Source organism: Elephantulus edwardii, unplaced genomic scaffold (genome assembly GCF_000299155.1).
Source record: "Elephantulus edwardii isolate Elephantulus edwardi_28Jun2011 unplaced genomic scaffold, EleEdw1.0 scaffold00133, whole genome shotgun sequence".
Lineage (NCBI taxonomy): Eukaryota > Metazoa > Chordata > Mammalia > Macroscelidea > Macroscelididae > Elephantulus > Elephantulus edwardii.
Window position 1 is genome coordinate 9,303,175 of NW_006399883.1, and position 24,096 is coordinate 9,327,270.

A 24,096-nucleotide genomic window follows, 5' to 3' on the forward strand; every position below is an offset into this window, starting at 1 on the left:
TCGCCCTCGCGCTGCGTCAGTTTTCTTCTTTCCTTCTAACCTGATCAAATTGTTCCTCGACAACTGCTCTTAAGCATCAGTTTAAATATATACTCAGCATTTTTATATTTAAATATTTGGTTTCTAACTTAAACATCCATGTCCTTAGAGACATTCTTTTTTAAAAAAAATTTTTTTATATTGGTTTACTTATGAAGTTCGTATACATTGTTTTTCACACTGGATCTTTCCCATTTCCTTTACCCACCCCTTCTTTCACCCATCAAGTTGTGGAGCCTTATGATTAACACCACCCCTCCCCCCAACCATCTTCACCTCTCTGCACCCACTTTCCCCCTCTTGGATCCTTATACACGTTTTACTTGTTATCTTTCTATTTCTGCAATAATAGTCTTATACAGTATTGTATTTGTCCTTATGGGACTGAATTAATTTACTTAGCATAGTGTTCTCCTGTCCCTCCTAAGTTAGGTAGTGATGTTGAAAATCATTACTCCTGCGTGCTGCACAGTATTCTATTGTATGAATGTATCATAATTTCTTAATCCATTCGATTGTTGGGTGGACATTTGGACTGTCTCTATGTTCTTGTTATGGTGGATAAGACTGCTATGAATGTTGGTGTACTAATCTCCATTTATGCCTCAGTTCTAATTTTCTTAGGTTATATTCCAAAGCAGTGGACTAGCTGGGCCATATGGAATTTCTGTGTTCAGCTTTTTGAGGAAACATCATACTACCTTCCACAGTGATTGTACTATTTTACAGTCCCACCAACAGTGTATAAGAGGTTGCGTCTGTCCACATCCTCTCCAACATTTATTACTTGCTGTCCTGTTAAACTTTGCCACTGCTGTTGAGATGAGATGATATCTCATTGTGGTTTTGATTTGCATCTCTCTTATTGCCAGTGATTTCAAGCATTTCTTCATGTGTCGGTTGGTCATCCGAATATCTTCCTTTGTGAAAAGTTTTTCCATGTCTTTTGCCCATTTTGTAATTGTTATCAGTCTTTTTCTTGTGGAAGCCCTATAAACTTTTGATATAAGATCCTTGTCTGAAATGGTATTGCAAATTTTTTTCCCATTCAGTAGGTTTTCTTTTCACTCTGTTGGAAAAAGGTTTTGATGCGCACAGGGATATAATCTTTAGAAGGTCCCATTCATCAATTTTATCCTCTCCACATTGTGCATTTCTGGCTGTACTTGGCAGACTTTTGATACCGATTAGGCCGTCTAAGCTTGATCCCAGTTTGTGCAGGGATTTAACCTTTAGCAGGTCCCATTCATCAGTTTCTATCTTCTCTAGACTGCATTTTTGGCTGTATTTGGCAGTTTCTATACCGTAGACTAGGCCATCTAAGCTTGATCCCAGTTTGTCTCTGATGAACGTTATGGTTTTGGGCTTTACTCCGAGGTCCCTGATCCACCTTGAGTTGATTTTTGTGTATAGTGTAAGATGTGGATCTTGTTTCGGTTTTGTGAAGCTAACAGTCCAGTTTTGCCAGTACCATTTGTTGAAGAGGTTGTCATTTCCCCATGTGATAGGTTTGTATTTTCTTGTCGAATATCAGTTGACCATAGATAGAAGGGTCCATTTCTGGCTTCTCAGTTCTGTTCCATTGGTCTGTGTGCCTTTCTTTGTAAAAGTACCATGCTGTTTTGGTTATTAACGTTATAATAATAGGTTTGGAGGTCAGGGAATTCTGTACCTCCCATTTAATTTTTGTTTTTTTCTTCAGAAGTGCTTGACTTTTTTGGAGGTGGGGTGGGGTCTCTTTCCTCTTCAAATAAACTTGACAATTTCCCTTTTGAGCTCCTTGAAAAACTAATTTGGTGTCTTTATTTGTATTGCATTGAACATGAAGATTGCTTTTGGTAGGTTTGTCATTTCCACAATATTGAGTCTCCCTATCCATGAACATGGAACATTTTTCCATTTATTTGGCTTAGAGACATTCTAGACTCTCCAGTTTTTCTCACTCTCTGATGATCTGGTCATTTCACCAGCAAATATTGTTTTAATTACTTTTGAAATACATCTCAAAATGAACCACTCCCCTTTATTTAAGCCCCCTAGGACCACGACAGAAGCCTCCCAGCTGGGTGCCCTGCTCTGAAGTGTATTATTTATGGAGATAAGATGATCTTCAAAAGAATCTTTAAAAAAAATTCCTCTGCTCAGACTTCCTAATGTTGCACCCTTCTCTAAAGATAATTCTCACCGAGACTTGAGTGGGCCACAGGACACTCAAAGATGGACTTTTTTTTCCTTGCCTTTGAACACTGGCTACTTTGAACCTTACTTTTTGTGTTATTCCCTTTGTGACCGCCCCCTTCGCATTTCCATGGTGAATGACATCCCCTCCTTTTATAATGCCACCTATCTCAAATCCTCTGACTTCCTCCCATATCCCAGATCATTGTTTGAGATCCAGTTAACTCTTCTTTTTGTCCAGCCCCCTCTAACTTAAATACTTGTGTTTTCTTTATTTATTATCTCCATCCCAACCCATGCTGCTGATAGAATAGAATGTAAAAGTCATAGTTGCAGAAACCTCATCTGTTTTGCTCACTGCTTTGCCCCTGGTACCTAGAGGTGCATAGTACATGCTTACTAAACATATGTGGATTCACTTAACTTAATGAGCATTTCTCTGAGCAAAAAATTGTGTTATATCTCTTTTAGTGTTTCCAACCATGAAAAAACTTGATGGTAAAAATTACTTTAAGTACATGTTTTTATCATACTAAGACAGTTTTGTAGAACGTGCTTGAAGAATTTGAATCCAGATCCATCCAACTTGTTGTAAGGCAAATTGCTATATATTTACTTTTTTTTAAAACAGGATTACTGTTGTTTTTGTGTGCTGACCTTCCAGGGAGTTTTCAGAGGCAGTTAGTTAATCAACTAGAACATTCTTTAAGCTTTTTAATCAAGAAAAATGTGTGAATCCATTGAAAGATGTTAAGCTAACTGGTATGCTACGGCTTATGTGAATATAACAAATTTTGACTAACCTTGAGGAAATGGGAATCCCAGAACACTTGATTGTGCTTATATGAAACCTGTACTTAGACCAGGAGGCAGTCGTCAGAACAGAGCTAAAAACACTGCAGGAAAGGAATGCATCAGGAATACATCCTGTCTCCATCCTGTTTCAATCTATATGCAGAACAGATCATTCGAGAAACTTGGCTTTATAAGGACAAGTGGGCATTGGGATTAGTGGAAGACTCATCAAACCTACATTGCTTGCTGAAACTGAAGAAGACCTGAAGTGCTTAGTGCAGAAGGTCAAGGACTATAGTCTTCATTAGGGATTGAAGCTCAACATCAAGAAGACAAAGATTCTCACAACTGGACCATTTGGCAGCATTTAAAATTCATAAGTAAAATCAATGCATTTCTATTATAAAAAGTAGAGTCTAGAAGTGGATTTGCGAAGTCAAAAGGTGGGGGCATTTTACATTTTGAAAGTTGTTTCCCTATTGCTCTATAGCATAAAACCCTGCCAAGTTAGAATGATATATAGTTGTTGTTATGTACCATCAAGTAGGAGAGGACTCATAGTTGACCCTTTAGCAAGTTTTGAGAGGCTGTAAATGGCATAGGAAGAGATTACCCATCTTTCTCCCATGGAAGAGCTTGTGAATTTAAATTGCTCATCTGTGGGTTAGCAGCACAATTCCTTACCAGTAGGCCACCAGAGGTGTCTATTTTGTTACATAGTTATAATAGACAATAACTAGACCTATAATTTTACCAAATTGTGTTCTCCTAAATGAGATAGGATTAATATTTTTAAATTTTTCCTAACTTTATGATTGGAAAACTATATTGTAATTATTTTTAAATAGCTTCGCTGAATATATGTGTGAAAATACACACAAACAAAATTAATTGTAAGATTTCAATTCTTTGACTCTAAACTTTTTTATATTGTGCACTGTTGCCACAAGTTTGCAGACATTCTCATAACTTCATAGGGGTCTCTTGCACTTATTACAGTTAAACCCACTCTCACTCCTAGCTGTAGGTTACCAGCAATCAGCTTTCTGTCTCTGGAATGATAGCATGTAATAAGCGATCTTTTACATCTTGAGTCCTTTAGAGTTCTTCATAGCTCATTCACTTTGCATCTATAGGTACAACTGTGAAAGAAGCTGAGTGTAATTATTTCTATATTCCTGAATACTGTTGCCCATTTTTTGGAGACACTGTCAGTTCATGTTGTTGAGAGTCATCTTTTTTTATTGGCTCTTGTACTTATCAAGCATGATTTACTGCAGACACTGGTCCTCCTACTATGTCCAAATTACATGAGACAGTCTTACCATCCTCACTTCTAAAGAACATCCAATACAAATTTATTCCTGTTTCTGACAGCACATGGTGTTTCCGATATTCTTCACCCACACCATAATTCAGTGGCATCAGTTCTTACATATTATTGTCCAGTTTTTGGATATATATGAGACTATTGAAAATATCATGGCTTTATCAGGCACATCTTAATCCTCAAAGTGATATCTTTGCTTTTGAACACTTTAAAGAGATCTTCTGCAGCATATTTGCCCAATGCAATATGTTATTTCATGTTTCTATGACTGTTGATTGCACTCAATTTCCCTTCAATGGTTGTAATTATTACTTAGATCCCAGATCCTAGAAGAGGGAGAAAACAGGTGAGAAGGAGGGGGAGTGTGTGTGTCAACTTATGGATGATGATTTGAAGAAGAAAAGATTGAGGCTACTGTCAGGAGGAACGCTAGATGGAATGAAAAGAAAATTAAAACCAGCAAGGAAATAGTGGGATGCACTGAGTTGTGATTTCAAATTCAGCCTTTTTTGCATAGGCAGATTAGTGACAGCTGACAAATGGCTGTAGTTCCCATCATGTTGCCTGTTGGCTTATTTTTCTTCAAATTGGTCTTTGGAATTAAAGCTCTCAGTGTTCATTTGCTTTGCTTCTCAAATGAATATCCTCTAGTAAAAGGAGGACAATATTTATGTACAGAAATGAGACCTAGTCTACTAATTTTAGGGAGTAGACCAAACCTGGCACTCTACTTTAGAAATGTACATAATGTGGATTTCTTTTTTGCTGTTACTCTTTTTTCATTAACCTTTACCCTCTGCCCTATATACATAGCCTTTCATACATAGAGACACTGGAATGAACCAATAGGAAGAATTGTACTATGTATTTGATCTTCATTTTCTCCATAGGAGAGCTACCAATTAAATCCTATTGCCAAGAGTTAAATTCTGAATTCTTGTTAGATGCCATCAAGTTGACCACAGCACATAACAACCCTCTTCTTAATTTATCCAGCAATTTCCACTATGCTCAATCAAGCCCATTGTTGCAGTCACTGTGGCAGTCTGACTCCTGGCTACCCTACAGTACACAGTAGACTTCCCAGTTGGGTTTCCAGTACTCTAAATATTTAAGGAAGCTGCATGCCCCATCTTCATCCTCAGAGTAGGTGGTATTTGAACTACCAACATTTTGGCAAGCATCGGGGATCCTTAGTTACCAGTTAAAGGCATCATTTCATTTTCATTACTGCATTGGCATTATACATTAATTATAACAAAAATGCTTTACTTTTTTGCTTAGTTTTGAACATTATTGAGCAGGCTTAGATGACTTCCTGCTTTGTGACTTTGAACATTTTTATCATCTATTTGAACATTTCTTCCACCAAAAACCATTGAGAAGAAATGAAGTAATTCTTTAGTCTCAAGCATGCACATGTATTCTTCTACATAAGGCCACTATCCATTTTCACTACCCAGATTTCATTCTGGCCCATGGCTCCCCTCCATCAGGTTTCCAAGGCTCTAAATTTTTGCAGAAGAAGACTGCCCATTTTCTCCCTTGGAGAACCTGATGCATTCAAATTGTCTGACTTTTGGTTAGCAGTCCAGTACATTATGCACTATCCTGTGAGGGCTCCCCTCCCCCCCTTTTTTTCTTGTGTACTGTCAAATCTGAGCCAATTGGCATAGGAGGAGATTGCTCCTTCTCCAGTGGAGCATTTGAACCGTGCGCCTTTGGGATTGCAGTGTGGTTTCTTGCCACTAGGCCCCCAGAGCCCCTTAGGGCTCCTCTAGATTAAACATAGTATTCTTCAAAATATGAATGGACTGCTTAATAGTGGATTGCAGCTTTCCTTTGATATAATAACAGCATGGTATTTTAATAACATTTTCTGTGTAGTGAATGTTAGGTATGATATATTTTGTTGTTTTATATTTTATATTATGTTCAAAAATACAATCTCTTTCTTGGTAGGGATATTTTATTTTTTTAAAAGAATCGTTTTTAACATTTTTTAAAATTATTATTCATTTCAATGAAAATTTGCAGAGACTTTGGATTTCCATTCATTCATTATTGCACTTTTCTCCCTGCCCACCTCTATCCCCCCAGGTAGGGATATTTTAAGATGAAATTATCTAGTTTTAGTCCAGAAATTACTGCTGGCTCAGTGATAGTGATTTTTTTTTTTATTATTATTAAATTTTATTAGTTTCAATGAACATTCACAGGGATTCTGGGCTTTCACTCCTTCATTGCCGCACCATTCTCTCCACCCTCCTCCCCAGTTTGTTCTTCTTCCCCGCCATCCGAATGTCTGTTTTAATTGTCCAATTGCCTCAGTGCTTGTCAAAGTCAGTTCGTCGGTGTGTCCTTTGCCATTCCCTATCACTCCTCCCTGAGAGAGACTTCACCCTGAGTCATAAGGAAAAGGGGATGGCGTATTCTCTTAGCTACTTCCTGCTGAAAAGGGACGCTGTGGGTTTCAGGGTGAAGATCTTCTCTCACTACTCTAAAGGGCCCCTTTGGCAGTAGGAAACACATAGACTATTATGGAGATTGATTTTGGAATTTAGATGCACTCTTATTGATTAGGCTTGGCCGTACATGTTCATATCCTTGAAGATGTATCATGGCGGTGTTGCAACCTAGAAGACACAAATTTGACTAACAGGTTATAAGTACATGAGTCAAAAATTATGGAAAAGTAAAAGAAAGGATTCTTTCATTGTTTTACAAACCCTCCCCCAGGTCCCCTCCACCATGTAGCCCTCGCTCTAGACTCCTGTGATGACAGAAGTATCTAGTCATATAGTGATAGTGATCTTGCCTTTCATAAGGCAAACCCTGTTAAACTGCCAGTAAGTGTTAGTTATCTAGGGAAAACTATATGGAACACAGCGGTCTGATCTCATTGTACGTGGGGTACCACGAGTCAGGGGAACAGCTGATGGTGACTAACTACAATAGTAATCCTGATCCACCCACCCAACTATTACTTAAGAATCTACAGAATACTTCCCAACTAGAAGATCCTCTAACCCAGTTTTGAGAGCCCATAGATAAAAGAACAAAGACATGTCTTGGAGATCTGCAGCCAGAGTGCTCCTTAGAGGCAGAGATGATAAAGCTTCATCTTGCATACTTTGGACATGTTGTTTGGAGATGATAGTCCTTGGAGAGAGATATTATGCTTGGGAAAGTGGAGGGACGGCAAAGGAGAGGAAGACTCTCAACCAGGTGATTGACACAAAGACTGCTGCAGTGTGTTCTAATGTGTGAAAGATTGTGCAGATGGCAGAGGATAGGACAGGGTTCAGATTTATTGTTCACAGGGTCGCTATAAGTTGTACTCAACTCCATGACACCTAACAGCTGTAACTTCCAGGTGCAAGTAACTCCTTCTCAGATTGAGAGTTCATGGTAATGCACTAAAATTCATCCTGTGTCTTTGATGCCTGTGGAGCTCTGTGTATTAAAGCTGACCGGTATACTCAGGTTTCACTCTGGAGCTTACTAGTCTTTGGTCTTTTACTAAAGATTTTCCAGGGTTGGAGCCATTATGAGTTAAACGGCACAAAGCCGACTGGTTGATTTTCATAGTTGTTGTTGTTGTTGATAATGTGCTGTCTAGTCCTCTGTGACCCATAGTGACCCTTATGTACAGCAGCTCTGAACCCTGTTCTGTCCTGAGCCAGTTTCACTAATTCTGACACACCAACCCCCATTGCCTCAGATATCAATCCATCTCATCTGGGGTCTTCCTCTCCTGCACTATCTTTCCGCTCTTCTGAACATGAAGTCCTTCTCTAAGGACCAGTCTCTCCTGCCCACATGCTCAAAGTATGAGATGGAGCTTCAGATTCCTAGCCTCCAAGGAGAAACTTGATTTCACCCTCTCCAAGACAGACTGACTTGTTTTCTTTGCAGTCCACAGTATGCTCATGACTCTTCTCCAGCTGCACAACACAAAGGGATTGATTCTTCGGTCATCCTTAATCATTGTCCAGCTCCCTGAAGCATAATAAGTTATTGAGAAGACTATGACCTGGATTAGGTACATCTTCATCTCTAAACTGACATTGTTGCTTTTCAGCATTCTGGAGAGGTTCCTGACAGCACATTTTCCCATCGTAATTAATCTTTTGATTTCCTTACTGCTGGTGTTAAGAGTGTTGATTGTGGAGCTGAGCAGGTTATGATTGTTAACGTCAATCCATTCATCATGGTGCTGCCAATTGGCCCCGTGGTGAGAATCTTTGTCTTCTTGATGTTGAGCTTCAATCCCTATTGAAGACGATAGTCCTTGACCTTCTGCAGCAAGTGCTTCAGGTCTTCAGTTTCAGCAAGCAAGGTTGTGCCACCTGCATATCATAGGTTGTTGAGGAGTCTTCCTCCAATCTTGATGCCACATTCCTCCTTTTAAAGTGCAGCCTCCCAAATGATCTGTTCTGCATACAGATTGAAAAGGTATGAATGCAGGCATCCTTGACACACTCCTTTCCTGATTTTGAACCATGCAGTGTTTCCCTCCTCTGTTCTGAGAACTGCTTCCTGGTCCAAGTATAGGTTTTGTATAAGTACAATCAAGTGTTCTGGGATCCCCATTTTCTTCAAGGTTAGCTATGATTTTTTTGTGATCCACACAGTCAGATGCCTTTGCATAGTCAATGAAACACAGATAGACTTTTCTCTGATATTCTTTGATTTCTGCCAAGATCCCTGTGGCATTGGCATAGCCCGTTAGATAGCTGAAGACAGCTGTCCTGTTCAGAGGGTAAAAAACTGCTCAACTTGCAAACAGATTTAGAGTCAAATGAGAAATAGTCTTATAGAAAAGGTTACTGTCTACACACACTAAGGTTATACTAGAAAATTTATACTTGAGTATTAACAAATTAAGATCTTTTTTAAAATTAAGATCATTTATGCAACACAAATCTCAAAATAAAAATACTTAAATTGTATGAGATATTGAGGAGGGTTGAGCAGTAACGGTGAGTTGAGAGAACATTTTTATTTTCTTTGCCATTTTTTTCATGAGTATATTTCCTGATCCTTTAATACTTTTGCTTTAATGCTTTTACATGTTTTAAGAATTGGTGGTGCTTAAGGCAGATGACAGAAATTCACTCCATCGCTGGAGGTTTTCTGAAACCTGTAATTTCTTTCCATCAGTGTCTGCAAAGCCAGTGCAGATTAGTTTGTAAGTGTTATGTTGTTGTCAGGTGCTGTTGAGTCCACTCCAATTAATAGGCACCCAGTGAGCAACACGTCTGAACCTTGCCCTGTCCTCTGCCATTGCTACAATCTCTGCCATTGTGAAGCCCCTTATAGGTTAGTTCATCTCCTTGAAGGTCTTCCTCTCTATTGCTAAACTTCTAACTTACTCAGCATGATGCATTTTTTCATGGACTACCCCGTCCTGACAATAAGCCAAAACGTATTGTGAAATGGAGCTTTACCATCTCTGCCTCTGAGGAGCACTCTGGTTGTACTTCCTCTGAGAGAGATAAACTATCAGGAAATATATAGCTTACAGTGGTTAGAAGTGTGACTCCAAGGCCAGTCACTAGGTTCTCACTTGAGCATTACTATTCACCAGTGGCTTGATCTCAACCAGTTATGGAACTTTTTTTTTTAATCTCAGTTTCTCTTCAGACTGCAGAGAGCTCAGGGCAGGGCATAACCCATGTAAACAGGTGGCCTCCTATTGACTTTACCATTAGCTGGTCACTTTCTTTGTTTCCACCTGGTGCTAAACCCTCTATAAATAAGAATCCTGTATAATCGGATCAAAGCTATTAGGTAGTGTTTTTTTTTAAGTGTTCTTAAATTGTTTCAGGAAAAAAATGCACAAAAATCACAAGAAGTGATTACAAAAGTGTGAAAACTCTGTATCCTTCTAGGTTAGAGGCAAAAAGTATTTCCATTCAAAACCTTTACTTTCTTTAAGGCACAGTAGCTCGAGCATCTAAACCACATTTATGCTTAGTAAATTTATGCTTACTTCTGTGGACTATGAAATTCCAAAAGAAGTCTTATGTTATTATCAGTTCCTTAAATCATTGCCGAGAACATTACCAAGAACATACTTGAAGCTTTTAAACGGAAACAAGTTTGTTTTAGTAATACATAACTTTATTTTAGTTTAGACATTATTTGATCTTTTAATTCAGAAAGTGAACAGCCCTATTCTCTTATCCCTCAAATCTACTGTTGAGGGTTTGGTTTGGTTTGGTTTGGTATAGATAATTATTTGCATCTGTAGCATTGTAGTTTGCCTGTCTAGTTGGGGCAGTTTCACACAAAGCAGAAAAGCCTGGAATTTTCTGTTCTTTTAGGTATCAACTTAATCGCAGTTTGATTCTGGCTGATGATGGCTTTTGTGACTCAAGTATTTTAAAAATGTTTTGACACTAGCTTGGTGACTTTGCAGTCATTTCTTACAGACTCTGAAAGAAAAAGTTTCATGCCCAAAATGATTACTTTTCCTGTGCTCTATCAGTAGAAGGAGAGTAAAAAAACCTGATGTATAGAAGTTCCTGGATTTAAGGACAATCCATAGTTAGGTACTCTTTAAGTCTTATGATATTAAAAATTAAAAATATATACATTAGTTCATGATCATTTAGGGGAGCTACTTTGCTATGTGTATCAAAACATTACTACTGTATTTTTATGTTCAAGATGGTTAGCATAGCTGGAAATGTTTAATTTTTTTTGTCTTGAAAGGTACACTATTTACTAAGACAAATAATTGCCTGATGTTAGATACAAACTACCAAAGTATTCCAGTTTATATACAGATTTAATTTAAAGATAGATTTAGGAATAACTCTTGTTTAAAGATAGATTTAGGAATAACTCTTGTTTGTGATTTGCCTATTATCTATATAAAACAAAAGATATGTAGTTTTGACATTTTGTGACTTATCACAGACTTGTTTTTACCATGCCTTGGCCCACATTAGATTTATGTTGTATGTGCTACTAGGTTTTGGTCAGACTTTCATCTTATTGATGGAGTAAAAAAACCCCAGATTATTTAGCCTACAAACTCCTATTTTTTAATTATATTTATCATCTTTGAAGTTAAGAGTGTTTTCAGAAACGGTTATGTTTTGGTGAGCTCTGGTGGCCGAGTGGCAAGAAGCTGCATTGCAATCCCAGAGGTACACAGTTTGAATCCACAGATGCTTTGCTGGAGAAGGATGGACAATCTCCTCCTGTACCTCTCAGAACCGATTTGACAGTACACACATACACAAATAATAAAAAAATAAAATAAAAAAAATCTTCCTCTTTAAAAAAAAATGGCCATGCTTTTAGTGTCTTACTGTTGGTGATTTAAACCCTAAGTTACATTTAAATAACTTTAGTTACCTTGTAAATAGTGAATGGACATGTTAGTGTTATAAACATGTTAGTTTGGAAATAGACATGGTATTGTCTTTTTTGGATCACTGGTGGCCTGAGTGGGAAGAAGCTGCACTGTAATCCCAGAGGCACAGGTTTTGAATACACCAGCTCCTCCTTGGGAGGATGGGCAAACTCCTCCCATGTGATTAACTGACTCTGAAAACCCAGAGGAGGGTCAATGATGGGTCAGTTCTGACTTTATGATACACAGCAACAAGTGTCTTTTTTTTTAAATTAATTTTGATGAAAGTTTACAGAGACTTTGGCTTTCCATTAATTCATTATTGTACTTTTCTCCCTGCCCACCCCTCCTACCCAATTTGCTCTTCTCTTTGAAGAGTAAAAGAAAAATTCTTTCACTGTTACACAGTCCTCCCCCCCAAGTCTGCTCCACTGTGCAGCCTTCATTCTGGACTCCTGTCATGACAATAATACCGAATCATATATCCCCTTTCAACCATTCTCTCATCTAGTTCAATGTAGCATACATTATTTATCCTCTTTCTCAGTCTCTCCTCAACCTCGATGTCAGTCCCGTTTTACAACAGTGGCACTATGCAGTAGTGACTGAGATATTTTGTGACTGAGATATTTCACTCAGCATAATGTCCTCCAGGGTCACCCATTTTGTATACTATTTCATGAGTTCTTTGTTTTTCAGTGCAGCATGGTATTCCATTGGATAGCTTCTCTATCCATTCATTTGTTGATGGGCACTTAGGTTGTTTCCAACTCTTTGCTGTTGTGAACAAAGCTGCAGTACACATGGGTGTGCATATATTTGCTTGGATGTCAGTTATGGTCTCTTTGGGGTATATTCCCAGTAGTGGAATTGCTGGGTCAAATGGTATCTCTATTTGCAACTTTTTGAGAAAGCGCCATACTGCTTTCCACAGGGGTTGCACCATTTTACACTCCCACCAATAGTGTATAAGGGTTCCAGTTTCTCCACAACCTCACCAGTATTTGTTGCTTGCTGTTCTGTTAAATTTTGATAATTTTTATTGGGGTGAGATGATATCTCATAGTTGTTTTGAACAAGTGTCTTTTTAATGTTTAGTGTAAGTTACAACTTTATAATGGAATTCCAAATTTATTTAAAAATTTTTAATTAATATTTAATTTGTTGAGTTGTGACTTAATTATGCTTAAATCACTACATTTGTTTAATTCTTTTTTTCCTACATGTAGTTTATACTTGCTTTTAGCAGATTTTTCCAAATTTGCATGTATATATACTTTTTAAAATCTTAGTGAATGCAGCAATATAATCAGGAAATGGAACTCCTGTCAGTTATTTGACATCATGTAGTAGAAAATGCAACTGACACAAATAAGAAGACAACAAATTGATTCAGTGACTAGTAGTCCAGGTCCTGATCTGTCTTTCTGGATGATTCTTGGAGCTGGGCTTTGCTCATGTGAGGCTCATTGTCTGCCTGCTGATGAGGAGGCTCAGCATTTCTGGGCAGCACCTCCATATTCCCACCTCCACAGTCCTCTTCACAGACAGGCAGTTGTCCTGGAAGTTTTCTTCACACTGTCCTTCCTACTGCTCCTCAGTAATCCCTTCTGCCTCAGTAATCCCTTCTGCCTACTTCTTAACTGACAAAGTGACCCATTCTGGGCCTTCATGATTGGTGGTATGGGATACACTCAGTTTTAAGTAAACCATCAGTGGGCCTCTTTGTGCTTGTCTGACTCCCCACATACTCATATCCCTCATGTGCTTCTCTTGTTAGTGTTAGAGAATTGGGCTGTGTGTGCCTGCCTGCGTGCCTCTCTCTCTCTCTCTCTCTCTCTCTCTCTCTCTCGAGAGAGAGAGAGGAGAGAGATTGATTTCTCTAAGGGAGGTTATACTTTTCATTATGCTTACTAGTTTTATGCATCTCTTTTCCCCTACCAAAAATAGAAATCTTAGTTGTTGAGATAAATGGTCTTAGTTGACTCTTTTAATAGCCTCTTGAGTTAGGAAAATAACACAGCAATTTTCTGAATAGGGTTATGTCAACATGGGTGCATCTGTTTTAAGCCTCATTTTTGCCTAGTATCTTTTAAAAGACGGATGGATTTTTTTTTTATTTTCTTATATCACTGTTGCTCATAGGATAACTTTGATAGTCTGTATTCTACACTTCCAGTTCAGACCTAGAGGCACTAATTTCTTTTTCTTAACTTAATAGTTGGACTGTTTCAGAAAACGCTATACATGTCATTTAATTATATATTAATGTGAATTTAGACTTATTTCTTTTACGGTTTTACTCCTAAGCTCTTTTTCTCTCGTGCCCATCTTCAAAGGCATCTCTGATTTTCCTAATACTTGGTGTGAAGATTTAAGAGTCTTACAACTGGTAATATCTATTTGTTCTCAGAAGACCACAGTGGTTTTGTTTTTCCCCCCTTCATATTCTTGCCGAGTCAGTTTGGCATTTCATTGGGTTTGAACAATTTGGTCTCCATAAGTTGAGTCTCCAGTGAAAACATAGAATGCCCCCTTGCCCTCAGCAGATGTGCTGATTAGCTAACAATCCTTAAACATGAAATGAGGACACGGATTAGAGATTTATTGCCTGCTGGAGTATAAGCAGTGGTTCCTGTTATAGTCTCCATTTAGACAAGCATGTATTGGCCAGGTTTCCTGTAGGAGATGGCTTGGCATTAGGTTGGGGCAGCATTTCTGTTTTTACTTTGTGTACATCTGTGCCTTTACATGAGACTTTATTGCAAGGAGAGAGGTCTTGTCACATAATCCATAGGGTGTTGTTCAAATCACAGCTTGAAGCCTTTGAGTCACTCTGTTTTGAGAAATAAGGGTAGCACCTGCCTGTTGTGATTTACAGCCCTGGAAAGCCAAAGGAGGGTCACTGAGTTAATGGCAGTGAGTTTGACTTTATTGCAAGAACCATGTCATGGTGTTATTTGAAAGTCAAGTGGAGGAGATTATTTGTAGTTGCCCTCATTTTTATTTAGCAAAGAGTAGTGATTTATATATTCATTGTGGAGCCTTTTACTTGTTATTGTGTACCTTTGAGTTAGAACTGGCCTATAGCTGACCCTCCGGCAGGTTTTAAGAACCTTTTACTTAGGTAATGGAAATAGGTAGTTCAGTTTTCTTCCTTAATAACATCAGTAACTACCAAGTGAATGAACAAGATGAGAAGTGATAAAGCATAAAAAAATTGTTTTTAGCTAAAGATAAAATGTAAGTTATACTTAATAGAGATTACTGTGCAGAAATTCCAAAGGGTAGCTCTAGAAGACAAAATTTACAATGGAATGTGCAAGGGACTGGAGTTGAATAGTAAAAAGGGAAGAACTCACTTGTGATTTCTAAAGTTGAAAGACCAAAAAAATAAATTCAAGCTTCAGTTTGCAGTACTAAAAAATATTATGGGCAAAATCTTAGATGAACTAGAAAGCTTCAAAAGAAGATGGAAGGAATACACAAAGTCATTATACAAATTCAATTAGTTGGCATTGGAAAATTTCAGAAAGTACCATATGAACAAGAGCCAGTGAAGGATGAAGTTTAAACTATACTGAAGGCACTGGCAAAAAAATAAGGCCCCCAGGAATTGATGGGATACCAATTGGCATGTGGTAGCCGACAGATGCATCCCTGGACATGCTCCCGTCTATGCCAGGAAATTTGGAGGACCGCTGCTTGTTTGACTGACTGGAAAATATCCTTATTTGTTCCCATTCTCAAGAAAGGTGATCCAACACATGCCAACAAAATATTGCTGAAGATCATAAAAAGGGTCTAGAAATAGTATATTTGAGAGAGAACTGCCTAAACTTCAGGCTAGGTTTAGAAGAGATTGTGGTGTCAGGGATATTGCAGATGTCAGATGGATCCTGGCTGAAAACAAAGAATACTAAAAACATGTCTATTTGTGGGTTTTTGGGGTTTTTTGGCCTTTATGCAAAGGCATAACTGTATCTGTCATAACAAATTGTGGGTAATATTGAGAAGAATGGAACCCCAGAACACTTAAATTATGTTCATATGAAACTATACATAGACCAAAAAAGCTGTTGTGTGAACAGAGCAAGAGAACCCTTCATGTGCGTCAAGGTGTATCCTTTCTTCATACCTGTTTAATCTGTATGCATGAGCAAATCATTCAAGAAGCTGAACTCTAGGATTAGGATAGGAGGAAGATTGATCAACAGCCTGCATTATGCAGATGACACAATCTTGCCTGCTGAAAGTGAGGAGAACTTGAAATGCTTGCTACAGAAAATCAAAGGTTACAGCTTCAGTATGGATTACATCTCAAAATCAATGAGACCAAAATCCTCACCATTGGACTGCTAAGCAACATTTTGATAAATGGAGAAAAAGATTCAAATTGTCAGTGATTTCATCTTAACTTGGATCCACAATCAACACCTTTAGTACTAGCAGTCAGGAGATTAGGAGATCTATTGCGTGGGGAAAGTCAGCTGTCAGAGACCACTCAAAATTACTCAGGAGCAATGATGGCACTTTGAAGAATAAGGTGTGCCTGTTTCATACCATAATATTTTCCATCACTTGCTATGCATCTAAGAGCTTAACAGTGAGTAAGGATGACAGAAGAAAAATTGGTGCCTTTGAATTGTGGTGTTGGAGAAGAGTGCTGAATATCCCCTGGACCGCAGGAAAAACAGTTATATCTTGTAGAAGGTGCAGCCAGAGTGCCCTTTGGAAGCAAGGATGGCAAGGCTTAGTTTCACATACATTGGGAATGTTGTTAGGAGTGGCTGTTCTCTTAAAAGAGACATAATGCTTGGAGAGGTGAAGGGTTAGTGAAAGGAGGATCCTCAACAATATATATTTAACATAATGACTACAGCCGTGGTCTCAAGTGTGTCAGATGATGGCACAGGATAGGACAGGGTTTAGACTGTTTTTTCTAGGTTTGCTATGAATCATACTCGACAGCATCTAATGATAACTACGCGTCAAGTTTTGTTAAAAATTATTTATGTGGGTTAACTCAGTCTTCACCAGAACCCTGTTAAATAGAAATTTTTATTTCCCCTTTTCCAAAGTGAGGCACAGGAGTGTTAAATAGTCTCATTAAGGGTGAAGGTGAGACTTGAACCCAGTGGTGCACAGAATTCTTACCAGACTATCCTGTCTCTTTGACCTTCAGCTCATATGGACCAGAAATCCATTACTTTCAGCAATCAATTGACCTCGTTAATATAGTTCTTGTGAGGTTTTTTCCCCTTAGGTATATGATAGTAGAACAACCAAATGTATTAATAGCCGCATCAGTTTCCAGTGCTTTCTTAAGATCAGTATAAATGCCATCTGGAAAATGATTTTGTTTCAACCATGAAGATCTTCTGAGTATACAACTTTAGCAGTCTGTATTAAAAACTTCTCTGTTAGCTTTTAGGATAATGTATTATACTATTAGGAAGATCTTGTGGTGGTTTGTTGTTGTTAGGTGTTGTCCAGTCGAGTACAACTCAGGGACCCCATGAACAGCAGACCTAACCTTGCACTATGCTGTGCCATCCTCATCATCTCTGACATATTCAAGCACATTGCAGCAGTCACTGTGTCAGTCCGTCTGGTTCAGTGTCTCTCTGCCTTTCTGTTGCTGAAGAATGATGTACCTTTCTGAGGAGTAGTCCTCCTAACAACATGCTGAAAGTGTATGTGGTGAAGCTTTGTCATATTTGCATCCAAGGAGAATTCCACTGCATTATCTCCAAGACATACCTGTTTTTTCTTTTGGCAGTCCTTAAGGTATTTGGGGTATTTAGCACTCTTCTCCAGCACCACAACTCAAAGGCATCAATTCTTCTGTCATCCTTATTCATTGTCCAGCGCTTAGATGCATAGCAAGTGATGGAAAAGACCTTGGCCTGAAGCCTGAATTAGGTATACCTTAGTCTTCAGACTGACATTGTAGCTCTTCAGTAATTTGGAGGCAGTCCCTGACAGTAGACTTTCCCAGTGCAGTAGGTCTCCTGATCTTCTGACTGCTAGTACCAAGTGGTTGATTGTGGATCCAATTAAGAGAAATTCATTGACAATTTCAATCTTTTCTCCATCTATCATGATGATGCCTATTGGCCCAGTGGTGAGGTTTTTTGTCTTGTTGATGTTGAGATGCCATCCATATTGAAGGCTGTAACTTTTTTTTTTTTGTTATCCAAATTGAATAATTTATTGCTCGTCAGAAGCTCGCCTTGTTTTACACTTAGTTAGTAGCAGGTATTCATATTACAGGAATTTGATACTGACTTATTCAGTAAGGCAATCATGTCGGTAGCAAACTTTTATTCAAATCTTACATAACTCTAGCTTTATAAAAAGCCAACATAATTGGAAATTGGGTTCTCCCTCTAAAGCCTTAAGTATTCAAAGCTTAAAACAGTTAATTTAAAAGTAAGCAAACAAATTAAAAAAAAAAACCACAAAACTTCTGCAGCATATGCTGCTGAATACTAAAAAAAAAAAATCTAAGTGAGCTTAATCTTTACAAAAGGTATTTTAGCTCAAAGCTAGAAAATCAAAGTTATCTTAATTCTACAAAGAGGGGACTGGGTGTTTCACTTCATGCCACCATTTCTTTAGAACCTCATGTTTTTCAAAATTTGGCCACAAATCAAATCTCGGTGTACCAGTTTCAGGTAATTTCTCTTGTAGAAGAGGCCAAGTACAAAGAGAGAGTAACTGCCTAGGAGAGTAGGAAAGTGTTCGTAAATAGTGTGCAAAGGAGGGAAGAGTTCGGGGTTAATCTCTGGAACTCGACCTGAACCTTGACCGTGACTTGGAGCGAGATCGAGAATGGGATCTTGATGCAGCTCTTTTTGGTGGAGGGGAGGCGGAATGAGCCTTGGAGGCTGGAGGAGGGAGGGGTGACTTGGACCGAGACTGGCTCCTTGATCTGGATTTTGACTTGATATCACCTTTGCCATTTTCCTTGGGAGACTGTGAGCGAGAACGGGATCTGCTTCGAGACTTCCCATAAGCACCTTTAGATCTACTTCGCGAGCGAGAATGAGAGCCCCGATCAGACTTGGGCTTAGATTTGCTATTTGATCTGGATTTCCTGTGAAGGCTGTAACTTTTGATCTTCCTTCAGCAAGTAACAAGTGTTCCAAGTTTTCTTCACTTTCCTCACTGCAAGCAGAGCTGTGTCATCAGTATAATGCAGGTTGCTGATTAATCTTCCTTCTATTCTGATGCCACATTCTTCTTCATAGAGACCCAGCTTGTTGAAAGATTTGCTCAGCATACAGATTGAATAGGTATGGAGAGAGGACACAACCTTCTCCTGCAACCTTTCTTAATTTTAAACAATGTACTGTTCTCTTGTCTGTTCGCACAACAGCCTCTTGGTGTTGATGAAGGTTTTCACATGAGCACAATGAAGTGTTCTGGGATTCCCATTCTTCTCAATGGTAGGCATAATTTGTTATGATCCACACGGTCATATGCCTTTGGATTGTCAATAAAGCACAAATAGACAATCTTCTGATGTTCTCTCCTTTCAGCCAGGATCCATCCGACATCAGCAATGCGGAAAGACAGGCAGTCTCCTCCTGAGCTATTTACTGCCTTTGAAAACTCCTGAAGAGTCAGTTATGGGTTGATTTCAACCCAGTGGTACATGACAACAATACTATCATTTTATGAAAAATAAACATTACAATTAGGACAGAGTTGTTGAATTAATAGTCATAGACCCACCTGGGCTGGTAGAGCACACACCTGTCACAACTTAGTAATCTCACAGCTCATCTTCCTCATCTATGAGACAGTCATATCTTCCTTTCAATCCCAGGACATGGTTCCATGGGGAGTAGAGAATGCATGTGGGCACCTGTACAGTGTGCGTGCACACAGGAAGTGTCGTCTACATTTAAACTCCTATGTATATTTGGGTGAAAATAGAATTTATTTTGATGAAAAAAAAATTTCTTGTTCACTTTTCCAGGTCTCCTTTTCTACATTTTTTTTGGGTTTGGTCTTTGTAAAGACAGTTTGGCAGGCCCTGGAAGCATAGCTAGATTGACTTGAGCTAGATCTGTTTCTGGTTACTCACCAATTTTGAGCCTCATCTTCTTCTTCCTGAGGGTAATTGACCCATTTGATGAGGTGCCAGGAGGGTCAGTTAGGCTGTACATGATGCAGGCTTTGTGAGATTAATTATTTAAAATTACACAAAAATCTTGTTTTGTAATGTCATTTATTTGAATATAGAATTGCATAGAAAATAAAATTAAATAAATTTTAGGGACCATCTTGCCTCTTTAACTAAAAATGTTCTTTTATTTTTGCTGCAGGTGCTGGAGATCAAAATTTATTCACCTCTATTTATCCAATGCTTTCCCAGCAGCTCCCAAGAGAACCAATGGAATGGAGAAGGTGGGTGCACCATAGCCCCTTCCCTTTTTAGACCTGTGTTTGAGCAACTGTAATAAGAAGTCAAAGGTAAAGCTTGAATTCTAAGGTCCATGAGAAATAGACTGAATGCCATTACATTTGAGAGGCGTATTTACTAGACATATGATGCTTATTTTAAGGAAGAATGGGGATGGTAGGTACAAGTTAGCATATTTTAAATTAAAGACCCGCATATATAGGAATCATTTTGGATTCATCATAATAAAATGTAGAGGCACCTTGGAAAGGATCTGTTTACTTTCTCAGATTCAGCCTTACAGCAAAAGACAAGAAAGGCATGTGCAGGCCTGTCAGGATCTGCTTCCCCAGCCTGTGCTCTGTGCTCTTAAGGATGATAAAGCAGGCAAAAAGGTGTTATTTTAAAATTAGAAACAAAAAAGAAAATGATAGAAAAATAAGATCCATTACCTAGTTGCCCTATTGTAATACATGTAATTATTTATTTAGTAACTTGTTTGGAGAAAATAGTTCGCTTTGAGTTATTTTGTAGGAAAACTTATTTCTGCTAATATATTATTTGTAGTAAGATTTATATAAGATTTTATATTATAAAAAAATACTGGATTTTTGACTTGTTAAAGTTAATAAGATTTTAACTTCGCTATTTAGACAATTTCATGTCATTCTTCATGTTCATATAATGCCAGTTCTTGCTAAATGAGTGTGTAGAATGCAGATTTTTCTTACAGAGGATTTTTTAATATCTGAAAAAGCCCAGTGCTATGAAAAAAAGAAAACAGATTCAACAATAGAAGAATTTTAATACCTGAGAAAATGGAGTAGTTGGAAAAGTTGTTAAAATGAGTATGCATTATATAAACATTGAGAGAGATCAAAGGGAAAAAAGTGTATGCTTGAAACTAAAGAGAGTGTTATGCCTAACAAACACCCCCCAAAATAGTGAAATGGTGCAGATCTAGAAAAGACATTTATCTTTTCCCAGTAAAAAAGAACTGACAGAAAGGGAAGGAGACAGGGAAACGAGAAAGGAACTGAGAAAATTAATGCTGTGTGCCCAGAGAGCTGGCTCCTTGAGAAGCAGGTCCCGGAAGCCAGGCAGCAGGCTCTTGATATTTTTGGGGCGAGACTGAGGTTAGAAGGGGAGGAAGGCAGATGTAAGGGCCCTGATCCCATGTGTGTGTGTAAGCAACTGTGGTACAGCAAAAGGTGGAGAGAAATGCCATCTGAGAAGCAGTGACAAGGAGCAAGTCTAAATTTCTAACAATGAGAGCCCTACTTCTCTGTACATCTCAGATCCAAGCACTTTCTAGTCAGACTCTGCTTCCCAGGCAAGAGAGTAGGGAATTATCTCTGAAGAAATAAACTGACTCAGGGAAAAGACTCAGTCTGCCCCCTTTCTTACAGAGACACTGAGGAATAAGCTCTACCAGTCCTTGGAAATGGACTGCATTTCAATTGGAGCAGGTAGTCTTTGTGCTCCTGAGGAGTATTACTGGGGGAAAAGAAACTATAGGTTATCTGATGCTTTGAGTGTGTGGCTTGTACTCAAGTGTCATATAATTCTGTAAGAGAGTTTGGCAAAAATGAAAATAGTGACACTGAAAGAAGATGAAAGATAGAAGGTACATATTCTTAAGAGACAAAATTATAAAACTATCATCATCATCATCATCCATTCCTTGGGTCATTAGTGAAGGACCCTTTTATTAAGTAACAAAATAAAAACAATATAGACTTAGTGACAAACCATGGTAAACATAGGAGAATGAAGGGAGAAGGGGATGGAGAGAGAGCTGAGCCAGCATCTTGCACTGTAGCTATTGGAGACCACGTCTAGGATTGACATGTTAGGAAGGGCCAGTAGTTGGTTTAGGAACAGAAATCAGTACAAGTAGAACCAACTCAAAGAGTTGGAGGATGGGTTGTTATGATTTGGATTGTGTTCTCACAAAACTTCCAGAGGGAAACAGCTCTGCCAGCACTCTATATTATAGATTTCTGGCCTTTAAGGCTGTGAGGGAATACACTCCTTATTTTAAGTGCTGGATTTATGTTAATTGATCATGGCAGCCCCAGAAGACACACGGGAGGGAGGGTAGAGAATGATGGGATAGACAGGTGCTATTGTGATATATGTATGTGTTTAAAAACTTTGTACTGCTGTATAACATTTTAAAGTCTGTAATAGAAATAATTATTTGGATATTGGAAAATTAAAAAAACAAAACAAAGCCAAAAACCAAAAACAAACACCGACAAACCCACACAAAACTCCAAACCCAGAAACTTTATAATATATAATGAATAGCTGTATAGCTGGAAAACACATTAGTGTGTTGGAAGATTGTTGAGACCAGAGATAGAAAGGACAAAACAAAAGTGGAGGCTTGAAGAATAATCTAGAAGTTCCTGTCTAGTAGGGGTTTTGGAAGGAGAGAATACAGATGAATGGAGAACAGGCATTCCTGGAAGAACTAATTATTGGTTAAGATTTTCCCACAAGTAAAGAACCTATTGAATGCCAGTTTGAATAAGAAAACAAAAGAAACATCTATATCAAAAACAGAAAAGGAAGGAGGACTAAGTTTATAGTCTTAACAACAGCAGCATTTAACATGCATCGTAAAATAGAACATTTAAGAATAGTATTCTCATCGAGCCATGGTGGTCCAGTGGCAAGAAGCTGTGCTGCAGTCCTGAAGGTGTAGGGCAATCTCCTCTTCTGCCAGTCAGATCCAATTCAACAGTATACAACAATTAAAAAAAGGAAAAAGGAATAGTCTTTTCAAGGTCCTGATGGGAAAGGTCTTTGAACCCTGAATTCTGTATTCTGACCGCTGTTGACTAATGAAAACTAAATCACATCTTCCCAATTCCTTGCCCTGAGCTAGGCTCTAGTGTACTGAGAGGTTTTGTTCCTCAACCCTTTGTTGTTGTTGTTGCTTTTCAGTCATGTTGGCTGCAAAAATCTATGTGTGCCACTAAATATTTTCTTTTCATGCCATGATACAGTGGTAGCTTGGGAACACGGCAATAAATAAAAAATATTTTTAAACATTCATGAGATCAGAAGCCTTTTCATCCTCTTTGAAATAATTAAAGGGTTAATAAGTCCACAATCAATATTCTGGCACAAGCAGTCAGGAAATCAAAAGCATTGCAATTTGCTTTGGGAAAATCTGCTTTCAGGGACCTCTCCAGAGTACTGAAATACAACAGTTGTCAGTCTAGAGTCTATGGTGCACCTAATCCAGGCCATGGTCTTCACAATTACTTGCTATGCATCAGAGAGCTGGACAATGACTAAGGATGATAGAGGAAGAGTCGATGCCTTCAAGTTGTGTTGCTGAAGAGTCTTGAACATGTTGCCAGAAGGGATCAGGTTTTGGAGAAGGACATCATACTTGGAAAGGTAAAGGGACAGTGTAGGAGAGGAAGACCCCAGATGAGATGAATTGACGCAGGAAGTATATTGGGGGGGGGGGTAGATGTGTTGGAGACAGTGATATTGTCTCAGGATAGGACAAGGTTCAGATCTCTTGTACATAAAATCATTATAATTTATAGGCTACTCGACAACATATAACAACATTTAGAGATTTCTTTTTGGTGGCATAGGTCTTAGGTTGAGGAAAACAAAGGGAGATTTGTGCTCTTTCTTTAATTTATGCTCTGTAAGCAGAAACCTTTGTCTTTCCAGACAGTTCTCAGTCTTAGCTAATTCTGGTTGTTGTAGAAGATGTGCAGATAAAAGCTTTAATACTTAAAATTGCACTTTGACTTTGGAATACTCTTTTTTTTCCCTTTATGTTTATTTAGAAATTGCTACACTGCAGATGAAATTCTGTTCTTAGAATTCTGTTCTTTTGTTAGGAATGACTCTTGATTAAAGTCAATATTTGGATAAATGTACACTGTGCATGTATAAACCAAAACCATAACTGTTCAGTTGATTTTTTTT

At 38.3% G+C, this 24,096-nt stretch overlaps 1 protein-coding gene across 1 annotated transcript in view; it reads left to right on the plus strand.

The window, feature by feature from the left end:
* Positions 1–24,096, plus strand: part of TRAPPC10 (trafficking protein particle complex 10) — a 130,319-nt gene that overhangs the window by 20,779 nt on the left and 85,444 nt on the right. Inside the window, exon 2 of the mRNA XM_006893947.1 lies at positions 20,054–20,135. Within this exon, the coding sequence (XP_006894009.1) occupies positions 20,054–20,135 (82 nt within the window). The remainder of the gene's footprint in view (positions 1–20,053; positions 20,136–24,096) is intronic.